The following is a 13975-nucleotide window of genomic DNA, read 5'->3' on the forward strand; positions in this document are numbered from 1 at the left end:
CCTTCAAAATTCTTGTGACCTATGCAACTAAGTACTATTTGGAAAAATGTCACTTCAAGTCAGTACCTATTTGTAACCATAAGGATTGTCTTCTTGCTTCCAGGAATAGCACAGTGGTATCGGTAAGTCTCTCCTTCCAACTTTTTGATATGATTCTGAAAAGGAAACCAGGCTCTAGATTTGGGAAGTTATGCATTTAAGTAGTATTTACAATACTGCATATTAGCTAATTATAATAATAGTGTTAGGAAAAAATTAATTAGAAATAAAAGCACAATTCTACATATTGGTACATGAAGCTAGAAAAATATTCACAGCATGTTTGTAAGTTAACTTCCACTGTTGCCTTAAAAGAAAAACATGTAATAAATGCTTACCAAGTGGTCTTCTGGTAAAATACATTTTGTTCTGTAGTAACTTAGAAATATTAAAATATCTACCAGCAATTATCACACATTTTAATTAAGAAACATATGCTAATATAAAATAACTACATTAACATTACAGGGGATTTGAAATAGGGGTCACTGGTAGCACTTTGGGGTGGGTCTCTGAACCACCTAACATAAAATAGAAAATTTTGAAAACGTAGTTCTAAAACTTTTTTCAGGGCAGTTAATATTTTTTGTCAGTTTTTTTTTAATCACAGAGGGGGGTCTGTGATCTCAAAGATTAAGAACCACTGGTTTACATAGAGGTATTAATAGATATTATACACATAATAAAATTCCAAGATAATTCATGTTTAATGCTTTGAACATTTGATCTTATACGCTAAACATGCGTGGGGAAGTATATTTATATATCAAATTATATTTCTTATAGAAAAGAAAATATGACAATATTAATGTGAACAAACAATTTCTAAGATTTCAAAATAGCTGGCACAATTTATTTCTAAAAACAAATATGAGCATAAAATAATTCAAGTATAAGTAGTAGCACATTAAAACACATTTATTTTCCTTTTCAGCTATCTCAAAAGTATTGTGACTTGAATTAGTCAAATATTAAAAACAAGAGTTTTTTTATAATGAATGCTAATGAAATACTATTACTGACATTATATATAATGCATGGTTGAAAATAGATAATATATATGAAAATACAGAACATAAATATATTGAATAAATAAGACCTTGACATTTTATGACCAAGAATATAATGCCAATATTATTAAAAGGATAATATAATCAATATAACCACAAGCAGAGAAATCACACTTGATATTATTTCAATGCTTAAATATACATTTTTTAAAGTTGCTTGGTACCTAGTCATTCCTTAACAATTGCAAAAAGCCATGAATAAGGAAGAGGAATCCACAAAGAACTGGGATCTCATCTTCAGAATGAGTCTCAGAGAGGAGTGCAGATTTCACAGCAATAGCTACTTGTTTCACAATTCACTTGTGCGAATTAGTTAAAATCTTTTAACACTTTTGCCTTAATTTCTTCAAAGAGAAAATGGGAAATGAATTTAATAATGTAATGCATTTATCTGCAGCTTGAAATTTAAATATGTTAAAATATTTAGATCTGAAATGCAAGTACAAGAAATACTGCCCACTTTCTATCTTGTATGCATTTTCGTTAGTTATTAGGCTATTGTGCTTCAAGCCATTGACAGTTTTTAAAATATAATTTATCACCATAATACACTTTAGAAAACTTGTTTTCAGCACTACTAAAAACCCACTACACTCTGAGATTCAGATTAAGATATTCAGTCACTAATGGCAGCAGGGAGACCAAATTAGTTGATAAAATATTCACGTCCCCTTTCCAAAAATGCAACTCGAGGAATTTAACAATACTTTGCAAAAGCCCTTTACCCAGTAATTCAATTTTTTCAAGTAAATTCTAAGGAAATATGAAAAAGCAAACAAGATATAAAAAAGCAAAATCTATAATGATGTTTATTACAGCATTATTACTGTTAGTAGAATAATTTAATGTCATGAATTAAGAAGAGATAAAAACACAATGTAATGTCACCTCAATAGATGGCAAGACAAGAATTTAAAATGTTAATGAGGCATTTCTAAGAACATGGAAAAATATAACTAAAACTAAAAAGCAAGAAATGCTGTTTTAAATGTTGTATGATCATAAGTATGTGAACCAAAATGAGTATTAAATGACTATATATACATACATATAATGTATGTATATATGTATGTGTAAATATGTGTGTGTTTGTGTATATGTGTGTGTATATGTGTGTGTATATATGTATGTGTATATATGTATGTACATATGGGTATATTTGTATGTGTATATATATATGTATGTGTATATATGTGTATATTTGTATGTGTGTATATATGTGTATATGTATGTGTATGTATGTATGTGTGTATATATGTGTTTGTGTGTATGTATATCTGTATGTGTACATATATGTACGTGTATATATGTATGTGTATATATATGTGTGTGTATATATATATGAAGATTAGAGGATAAGTAGAATAGTACATCTCATGGAAATATAATATATGATTCAGTAACTCTCAAAGCTGCATATTAAAGAATACAAAGTAGTACTTAGGCGAAAAAGGAACATGAGGATCAAAAGATCCCCAAATAAATTATTTAGAATTTGGCCATATTACAAAGGGCTAAAAAGATATACTTTTATACTCTAATACTCTTTAATATTTCCATGTTTTGTTATACTTGGTCCCTTAAGGACAGAAGGCTTCTTTTGTATATCCAGTACAGTCTAAATAATCAATAAATATTTTTACCCAACTAACTGATCACAGCAAGATGGGCAAAGAATGAAATAGCCTAAATATTTCAATTATCCATGCCCACACTTGACATCCACGACAAAAACTACCAAGTCCTCTCATTAGTGTATAATCATTCTTTTTCTTCCAGTAATTATAATAATGCACTAAAGTTTTAAAAGTTGTCTGATATCTTAATAAAAACTAAGAAATCAGACAAGATTATATGTTCAGGCAAAATAATTAAAAGTTTCTTGAAGTTTTGTGCTTTTTGACAGAGTTATAAAAAGATATCACAAGGAAAAAATTAATAACAGAGCTAAACAAAACAATTAAGAAAAAATCTTAAGTTACAGGGGTTCTTAAAAGTAAGTCTCAGGAAAACAGCAATATAACCAGTAAAATTAAAAATTGTTACTTTAGAATCTTCAGGAAGGGTAACTATTGGAGATGATTTAAGTCAGCATCTTGAATTAGTTATTTGTGCTTGACTCTCCTAGAAAACTGCATGTGGTGACATTTTTGCCAATGCTAAATTATCTAGGCACAAGAAAGGTTTGTCAGCTACTTTTAACATTTACATGTTTTGTTATACTTGGTCCCTTAAGGACAGAAGTAATTTCCTTTGTATATCTAGCACACGCTGGTTTTTGGATGTCAGTCTTTCTTCTTTAAAGTGGTTAAACATAAAACATTCAATTTATTATTTTGATAACTGCAATCCTTAAAATACATAATCCAACTGAACAATTATATGTTAATAGTTTCATTCTCTTCAAATATACAACACATTAAATCTAAGTTTATACTTTGGCTTCATTTCTGAGGAGAAGCATGAAAGTTGCTAGATAAGACATTGTTAAACATTTCCATCATTTATTACAAAAAAAAGAAATTGAAACATAACATGTTGAGAATTAAGAGGATACTAATTTCAAAAATAATGATTATAATTTTTTTTTCTCTAAGATAATAAACCCTAAGGATTTAAAAGCAAAAGGTTGGTTTTTGAAAATAAAGAAATCTATGTATTCAAGTGCCACACAGCAATTTGCCTAATTACATGTTCAACTTCTATCTACATTAATTAAAACTAATAATTATGAAATAAGCATAACCAACAAGGAGATTCAATTTTTGAAAAGCAGAAATGCTAAAGGCTGAAAATGTATATAACATAATTATAAAATGACTATCATTTATTTAGCAACAGTACCAAGGGGTTAAATAGGAAAAAGAGGGAAGAGGAAACATACCCTCGAAATTCATGTGCCAACTATTTATTACTTGAGGTCTAAGGGCAGGCTCAGAGCAACTGACAATTCAATTACTAAAGCAGATGCTCCAGGTAATAGTCCCGTAACTTAAGCAAATTTAGAGCCATTTGTGAAACAGAAAGCTATTTAATTCCATCATCAAGACTCACAAACATAAACACATTAATTGGACATAATAATTGTCCTGTTTTTCAATTTTACCTGAAATGCACATGAACACCGTAAGATAAAATTTTCGAAATGATAGTAACAGTATCTGCTTCTGAGCTCAATAAAGTCTTTCATCTATTAAACGCAGAAGAGAGCTGATTCTCTGCATCCTTTAATATTTTATACTAATCTCTTATTTCTGGACAGTATTACCAGGAATACCACAAGTTTTTATTTGTAGTCAATCTCACTACTATGAAAAGTTCAGATGGAGGTGAGAGTTTTAAAGAAAATTTCATTAAAATTGACAATGGAATTCACACACAGTCAATTAACACCACAGTTTGTTTTGATTTTTAAGGATGAAATCAAGTAGTTTAGGAAACATTTATTCCTGTATTTCCAGTTCTTGCTGTGCAGGCAGAAAAACAAAGAAAATAAAGTTAGAAGCATGCAGAAAGATAGATAAAACGTAATCATATACAATAAAAACCAAAGGAAGAACAATTAAGAGGCATTTTATTTTAAAGTCAAGGTAGAAAAATATTAATACATTTCTTTTGGGGGAAAGCCTGTCATGGGAGAATAGCAATTTATATATGTATATATTATCAAAATATAATCAAGTTAAAACTAAAATAAAAGCCAAAAAGCTCTTAAATTTTTTTTAAGGTTTAACAAGATCATAATTATACATAATCTTTTATTCTCTCATCTAGTTCTAGTTACTGGAATAAATCTAGATTTACAAAGTAGTGCAAATAAATTAATTTGGTTGGGAGAAATGGAAGCAATGAAGTTCCAATAATCAGCTACAAAGCAGGAAAACAAAATTAACAATGTTAACTAAATGAGCTATCACAGAAATAGTGATACAGCCTATGACTTAACATTATCTTTTCTGCACACAAAAAAAGCTTTGCTCCCATGTAGAAAAAAAATCATCTGTAGTTTCCATTTAACACATGCTAAAATGAAAAACAATCAAATTCTACTCTAGAAACTATGTATAATACTTAAAGAAGTTCAAGAATCAGGAACTTTAAGAACCACCTATGAAATCCTGGGCCTAGAAATCATTAAAATTCCATTTCACTCGTGACCATGAAGAACAAAATTTACCTCAAGTAAGTCAGAGCCCTCAGATTCCTGTCTGTCATAAGGACGAATGATGCCATCTTCATGGATCAGACGAGGGGGACGGAGGCTAGATACTTCCTCAGTTGATTCTGCTGCCCTGAATAAGGCATCAGAGTAAGTGTAAGAAAATACGTGAGAGTCTTTCAAAATAATGTGTGTGTTGATTAAATACATAAATATTTCACAAAAAACAATCAGTAATTTTAAATAGCTTTCCCCAAATAATGCAAAAGTATTAAAACCAAGTCTGTCTGACTCCAAATCCCCCAACCTTTTCTAAAATAAAAAGAAATATCAAAACAATAAAAGCAGGGCCTAGCTCATCTACTCTTTGTATCCTTGGTGTCTAGCACAGGGCTTGGCACATGGTAGGTAATAAACATTTGTTGAATAAAAGAGAAATTTAGCCATAAAATATGTCTCTTTTCTTTTCTTTTTTCTTTTCTTTTTTTTTTTTTTTGAGACAAAGTCTCCCTCTGTTGCCCAGGCTGGAGTGCAGTGGCACGATCTCAGCTCACTGCAACCTCCGCCTCCTAGGTTCACGCGGTTCTCATGCCTCAGCCTCCCAAGTAGCTAGGATTACAGGTGCCCGCCACCACACCCGACTAATTTTTCTATTTTTAGTAGAGATGGGGTTTCACCATGTTCGCAAAATATGTCTTTTCTTATTCCTTTCTGGAGGCACTCTATGTTTTAAAGCTACCACAGCTTTCAATTAGACTTTAAGATCCTTAGGAGCAGGTAAATAATCTAATCTATTTATGTATTCCTTGTAATAATTAGCACACAGACACATACCTTGCACATAGTATGTACTCAATTACCTCTGAATGCCTTGGAAGGTACTACTGGCCATATCTACGATTCCACCAGTTGGACGGGCCACAGCACCCACAAGCCCTTTTCCAATTCCTTTAAAGAATCCAGCAGCTCCTTCCTTTTTGGCACCTTCAGAAAACCAATGACCATGAATGGATAAAGATATTTTTAAACGAGCAAGTTTGAGCTCAACCAAAACCTGGGCCAGATACTGAACTGTTTTACCCAGGAAGTTACAAAAATTTGGCTTTCTAAAGAAGTTAAATGTAATCCTAATGTGATAAAATAGTGGTTTCTCAAAGTGTGTTAGAAATGTGCATTCCTGGGCCCCACCCCAGACCTACTGAATCAGAAACTCTGGGGGCGGGGCCAGCATTTATGTTTTTCTAAGCACTCCAGGTGATCCTGACACATGCTCAAGTTTGAGAACTACTGATCTAGGAGTCTCATCAGTACCTGCAACTTGCAGGTGTAAGAAGGGACCAGTAAACATTCTCTTTTTTAATGCTGACCATTAGATTTTTCAAGGAGTGTGCTTTTAAAAAAATATATAACAACTTTATTGAAATGCAATTCATATACCATAAAATTTACCATTTAAAATGTACAAATTAAATTTTAGGATAAATTAGCTTTTAGTATGTTCAGACTTCTACAACTATCACCACAATCCATTTCAGAAAATGTTTATCATTTTAAAAAGAAACCCCCTTTCCATTAGCAATCATTCCCTATTTCCCCCAGCCTCTCCCCACCAAATCTTACTCAGTGTACCTCCATTCCTCCCTGCCCCTCCCCACCTCCAGACTAGGTAACCACCTACAGATACTTTCTATCCCTATGGATTTGCCTATTCTGGACATTTCAGACAAATGGAATTATGTAATATGTGGTGTATTGTGACTTTTTTTTCTACTTAGCATCATGTTTTCAAGGTTCATCCATTTTGTAACAAGTACCAGTACATGATTCCTTTTTATGACTGAGTACTACTCTAATGTATGAAAATATCACCTTTTGTTTATTCATGTATCAGGTGATGGACATTTGGGTTGTTTCCATCTTTTGGTTATTTTGAATAATGGTGCTATGAACATTTGCACGCAGTTTTTGTTTGAACACCTGTTTTCAAATCTTCTGGGTATAAACCTAGGAGTAGAATTGCTGGGACACATGGTGACTCTGTGTTTAACTTTTTGAAGCACTGACAGACTATTTTCTTCCAAAATGACTGCATTATTTTACAGTCCCACTAGTAGTGTATGAGGGTTCCAATTTCTCCACATCCTCTTAACACTTGATTCTAGCCATCCCAGTAGGTGTGAAACGGTATCTCATAGTTTTGACTCGCATTTCCCTGTTGACTAATGATGTTTACCATCCTTTTATGTGTTTATTGGCCATATGTATATCTTCTTTGGAGAAATGTCTATTCATATCTTTTGCTCATTTAAAATTGTGTTGTCTTTTTATTTTTAATAGTTCTCTATATTTTCTAGATATGTCTTTTATCACATATATGATTTGCAAAAATTTTCTTCCATTCTGTGGGCTGTCTTTTCCCTGTCTTCATGGTTGTCCTTTGAAGCACAAAAATTTTAAATTTTGATGAAGTTCAATTTATGTATTTGATGAAGTCCAATTTATGTATCTTTTCTAGCAAAGTTTTGCCTAATCCAAAGTCATGAAGATTTACTCCTATATTTTCCTCTGAGTTTAATGGTTTTGCTCTTACATTTAGGTATTTAATCCATTGTGAACTCATTTTTATATATGGTACAGGTAGGGGTCCAATTTTGTTCTTTTGCTCATAGATATGAAGTTGTCCCAGCAAATTTCTTGAGGACGGTTCTTTCCTATTGAATTATCTTGACATCCTTGTCGAAGATCAGTTAAGCATAAGTAAGAGTCTATTTCTGACTCCTTCTGAACTCTATTTCTGAATAGTATCCCACTGTTCTATATGTCTATCCTTATGTTAGTACTACACTGTCTTAGTTACTGTAGCTTTACAGTAAGTTTTCAATTTGGGAAGTAGAAGTCCTCCAACTTTGTTCTTTTTCAAGACTTTTTTTTGGCTATCTGGGATCCCTGGAATGGCCATATAAATTTTGGACTTGGCTTGTCAATTTCTGCAAAGAAACCAACTGGGATTTTGATAAGGATTGCACTGAATAAGCAATGTGCTTTTTTAATGGGATAAAAACAACAACAGCAAAACTGAGTAAATTGCTACTGAGGACCCAAACAAATCTAGTTTATCTCTGGCCCTGCTAAAAATAGCATTCAAAGTCTGAAGCATGATCTACTACTTAACCTCTCTGCTTTCTAAGGAAAATACATTCATTGAGCAACTTAAGGCTACGAATATAAAATTCAGTCAGTAATTTTCTCAATCAAGTATATAGCAGCAATAACATCTATTATGTTTACTAATAGCATCAAGTCTTCAGACTTTATAAAGGAAGGAAATATTTTCAACATACCTTCCACAGGTTTTGTTATTATTCCAGTCACTCCACCAACAACTCCCTGAAAGAGAAATCAATCATATAGTTTAGACTGAATGGAAGGTGTTTAATTTTAAGCCAACCACTAGAGGTCTCTACAGACATACTGGAAATAACAACAACAACAACAAAAATTGAAGACTTAACTTGATAATGTGAACAACATACACATATAAGTTAGCACTATGATTTTTCAAATATCATATCACAGCAAATCTTAAATGAAAGCATTTTATAAATTTTATAAAAGAAACAGGAGTAAAGCAGGTAAAAGGATTTTAAATCTGGCTATGATACCAATCAGCTACGTAACCATGGGTAGCTGAAATCTCTTTAAGTCTCAGTTTCCACATCAGCAAGATGAGTGAGTTGAGCCAAATAATATTTACTATCTAATTATAAATTTTAAGGGGATTACATTGTAACTTAGTGGAAGTGTAGAAAACTGAAAATAAAGGGCCCTCCCAAGGATAGGTAATAACCTGGCAAATAAAGTGCCTTAGTAACTGTAACACCCAACATTACAAATTACTATCAAAAAACACAGCAGTTTCCTGAAATTATTTCCAAAATTAAAACATGAATATACTAATATATTTTTAATCATTATGAAGTAATGGTAGTAAAATACCTGTATATTCTATAAACACACAGAAAGAGAACTGATGGATACACACTTAAATTGGAAACAGATGAGATGATTAGGGTATTCTAGCCTTACTTATAATGTTTTATTTACTTATTAACAGAATAACTTTTAAGTTCTTATAATTATAAGAATATTCATACATCACCTATATAATTAAGCAGTATTCATATATTACCTATATAATTTTAAAAGTATTAAAAAGTAATGAAAGGCAGTTCCTGGATTATCAACAATTAATTTTCACACATCCCTTCCACAGAAACAGTCAATTGCTGATGACCTGCAGAGCTCCTTCTCCCTCTAGTTTCCATAGGTACCATGTATCTCTGCTTCTCACTTCCTCGCCTTCTACACCAGTACTACCCTGTCATCATTACAGTTTTATGAAATCTGACAATTCAGGGGATAGATCTGGTGGTGACAATGGGGAAGGGGAGCAAAAAGGAAACTGGAAAGTCCATCATTTATCATTCTTTCTATTCCTACAGGCCTAGACTCATAAGCAGCATTCTAAGTTTCACACAACCAGCTAGAATACATTTTTTTTTAAGTTGCAGATTTCTTAAAGATTCAGCAGAGAACTTACTCGCAGAAAGCCCTTTCCTCCTCTGGCCAGGCTGTCTCCAAAATCTTTGGGCTGTCGACTCAACTCTTCTCTTCTTTTTTGCTGATATTCCTTGTCCATTGTAATTGCTGCCAAACCTTTCCCAACAGAACCAGTGATTCGAGATACAACTCCTGCTGCACCACCTATCAAAGACAAGGGATTAATTTCTAGAATATACAAGGAACTATACAAGGAACTCAACAGCAAGAAAACAAATAATCTGATTTTAAAATAGGCAAACGATCTGAATAAATATTTCTCAAAAGGAGACATACAAATGGCCAACAAGTATATGAAAAAATGTTCAAGATCAATAATCATCAGGAAAGTGCAAATCAAAACCACAGTGAGATATTATCTCACCCCAGTTAGAATAGTTATTATAAAAAAGACAAAAAAAAATCACAAATGCTGTCAAAGAAGTGGAGAAAAGGGAATGCTTACACACTGAGAGTGGAAATATAACTTAATACAGCTATTATGGAAAACAGTATGGAGGCTCCTCAAAAAACTGAAACTAGAACTACCGTATGATCCAGCAATCCAACTACTGGGTATATACCCAAAAGAAAAGAAATGAGTATATCAAGAGATGTCTGCACTCCCATGTTTACTGCAGCACTAGTGACAATAGCTAACATATGCAATCAATCTAAGTGTCTATCAACGGATGAATGGATAAAGAAAATGTGATACACACACACACACACACACACACACACACACACACACACACACAAACAGAATACTACTCAGGCATTTAAAAAAATGAAAACCGGTCATTCACAGCAACTTGGATGAGCCTGGAGGACATTATGTTAAGTGAAATAAGTCTGGCACAGAAAAACAAATACTGCATGTTCTCATTCACATCTGACAGCTAAAGAAGTTGAACTCATAGAATTAGAGAGTAGAACTGTGGTTATTAAAGGCTGAGATGGGTAGCAGGAGGAGAGGATAGGGAGAGATTGGTTAATGGATACAACATCACAACCAGATAGGAGAATAAGTTCTAGCATGCTATAGCACTGTAGGGTGACTATAGTTAACAACAACTTATTGTATGTCTTCAAATAGCTAGAAGAGAGGGTCTTGAATGTTCCCAACACAAAGAAATGATAAATGTTCGAGGTGATAAATATGCTAATTACCAGATTTGATCACTACATATTGTATACATTTATCAAAATATCACTCTATACCCCATAAATATATACAATCATGTGTCAATTAAAAATAAAATAATTTTTTAAGGCTCAGAGAAGTTACATTGTTTATATAAACAGCATTATCACAATATATAGCATGCAATTGCTTTAAACTAATAGGTGCTTAAAATTCTGTCTCATACAAAAAATGCAGAAATTAACTTTTCCCATCTAACAAGAAAAGGAATAAAATTAAAATGTAAAATTATTTGCATTTATTCAACACTACAAAGACATACTAAAAAACCAGCAGTCCACTGTTATTTTTCATTTAAAAACATGGGAAACATGTCTTTTAAAAGGGATTATTAAGAAAGTGATCCCTCCTTTACTAAATAAAAGCATTTGTTTTTCATAACAACATATTTCATAACAATATAATAAAAATATATACATATACACAAATATGTGATACATACCTACTGTGTGTCCAAAGAGGCTTCTCACTCCAATCACTAACCCCTCTGCAAATTCTTCAGGGCCTTGAACAGCACCCTGGCAAAAAAAAATAAAAAATAAAAAATAATCTTATTATTTAAAATTTAAGTTTCAGACTTTTACTTTCATAGTTCAGGGTTTGCAAGAAGAATCCAAATCTGTAAAAATCCATAAACATTGTGATGAATCAATTTTCACTTCTACCCCAAATATGGATAGAATATCTATTGTGTTTGAAGACACTTTCAACCTACATGATCTTAGCAAATTCTTTAAGTCAAAAATTGGATAGGTGTAAATCACTGGCTTCAATTACAATTTGAAGTTGGCCTCCCAGAACTAAGTTTCATCAGATTGCTAAAACAAGCTGCAGTGATAACAAGAGTAAGAGCCCAAAGATTTTTTTACTGTCTTATTCTCTCATTTATTTTCTCTGCTTTATTCTCCAAAAACCCTCATACACTGGGCTGGGCTGCTAGACCCTTTAAATGGAGGGGAATAGGTTAGATGACAGCTTGAATATGAAACAAACTTTGCTTTCAGTGCCCTATTAGTCCCTTCCACAATGGTGGAACAGTCTTGAAAGTCTTAATCTACCCAGCACTCTAAATATTCTTACAACTACATTAAATCCTGGCAAATGTGGGCAGCGCTCATTAAATTCTAAACAATCATCCAATGTTATCTCATGTACCTTTAAATAAAAATATAAAATTGATATACTTTTGTGATTTGAACATTATTCAATTCCCAGATACAATTACAATGCAAATTACTATTTGTTATTAAAAAATAGACCATCCATTTTTCTATACCTATCCTTAAAATAAATAAGAGGTCAATACCTGGAAGGGTTCATAGAATAAAGCTTCAACTCCTTCAGACAGACCTCTAATTAATCCAAATGGGTTTCCAAGTACATCTAACCCCAATACAAGGACATACATCTGTTTCAAGAACTAAAAAAGAAAAAAAATTAAATTAAGTCCTTCACAACTATTGTAAGAAACATCATAATGAAATAGAAAAAAAGAGATTTACTGATAAAATTAAGTTTGTGTTAAAAGAAAGCTGTATGGAATAATCACCACTACCTCCACTAATGGATCTTTTACTATGTGCCAGGCACTATGCTAATTTAAACAGCTTTTAAATTAGACAGAACTAGGTTTGACGCACAGGCTGCCATGCAGCAGTTATGTGACCTTGTGCAAGTCATTTAGTATCAGCCTGTCTTCTAATCTATAAAATGGAAGGTCAGGCTGGGTGTGGTGGCTCATGCCTGTAATCCCAACAGTTTAGGAGGCTGAGATGAGAGGATCACTTGAGGCCAGGAGTTAATGACCAGTCTGGGCAACATAGTGAGACTCCGTCTCTATGAAAACTCAAAATTTTTTAAAAAGGGAAGTTACACTCTCCTTGCATGGGTGAGTATGCATATTAAATACATAATTCAGTAAATGTTAGTTGTTTTTAGTATTACTTTACCATCATTATTAATAAATTCGATGGAAAATAATAACCAAAACAAAAAAAAGGGAAAACATATCCTCATTTTAACATGTAACAATCATAATGTCTGTATATGTAATAGGAGAAAGAATATTCCAGCAGTGGAAGGAAAGGAGATGTCACCATGCAGTTCCATTGTATAGCAATTGTACCAAAGTGACCTGCAACAACTACTGTTTCTATGCATACATACTTGAACCACAGAGTAACTGAGGCACAGGGAGGAAACCAGCTTAGAATTCTGCTTGCAGTTCACTAGATTATATTCAGAAACTATAATCACTGAAGAAACCAAGTATAATGACTATAAAGTCACTATTCTTTCCCAAAGTGGTAAAAGTATAATTGCAAAGTCAAAAAAGGAACTGGAGGAAAATTTTCAAAAGGTGTATAAAGAGGGGTAGAACTAAAGAAATAGAAATTAATCATTGAAGAAAGCCACTAAATAAGGAGATTTCAAAGTGAGGTAAATTAGATAAACATTACTGCACACTATACAGTCACATGCAAATGTTTTGATATTTTATGAAGTATATTCCTTATGAAATACTATGATAGGAAATTACCTGTTCACTGTAATGCCTAACAACACTCCATATAAGCTGATCTCTCTTGTAGAACTGATATCGAATTTCATAATAAGCAAGTCTGGGAGGAGAAAAAGGAAAGATTCAAAGATACTAATATTATATGATAAAAAAAAGGACTTAAAATTTGAATGACAGCTAATGCTAATCATAGCCAATTCTTTCACAATTGACTTCGTACATTTACCACATACAATTTATGATTGTCTTAATAATGGTTACTAAATTATTATGAAAACAGTGCACAAGTTTTTCATACATGCATAAAGAGTTCTTTAAAAGTCAACCATCATCCCATCACATAGTGGATTTTAAAGGTTTATTTTCTTATTTCACACTTA

The 13975-nt window shown here is 32.4% G+C and overlaps 1 protein-coding gene across 9 annotated transcripts in view; it reads right to left on the reverse strand.

Annotated features, from left to right (window-relative positions):
- Positions 1-13975, reverse strand: part of VPS13C (vacuolar protein sorting 13 homolog C) — a 205126-nt gene that overhangs the window by 10896 nt on the left and 180255 nt on the right. For 6 of the 9 annotated variants that reach the window (XM_034938865.3, XM_034938864.3, XM_055098860.2 and 3 more), the window contains 8 exons: positions 13614-13695; positions 12381-12494; positions 11517-11592; positions 9869-10032; positions 8610-8655; positions 6129-6252; positions 5287-5401; positions 67-155 (listed from right to left, as the gene is read on the reverse strand). In XM_034938865.3, the coding sequence (XP_034794756.2) occupies positions 67-155; positions 5287-5401; positions 6129-6252; positions 8610-8655; positions 9869-10032; positions 11517-11592; positions 12381-12494; positions 13614-13695 (810 nt within the window). Of the gene's footprint in view, positions 1-66; positions 156-722; positions 4577-5286; positions 5402-6128; positions 6253-8609; positions 8656-9868; positions 10033-11516; positions 11593-12380; positions 12495-13613; positions 13696-13975 lie in introns of those variants that run through there. The other 3 variants (XM_034938868.3, XM_034938867.3, XM_034938866.3) reach the window with 1 other exon arrangement.

This window comes from Pan paniscus, chromosome 16, assembly GCF_029289425.2.
Source record: "Pan paniscus chromosome 16, NHGRI_mPanPan1-v2.0_pri, whole genome shotgun sequence".
NCBI lineage: Eukaryota > Metazoa > Chordata > Mammalia > Primates > Hominidae > Pan > Pan paniscus.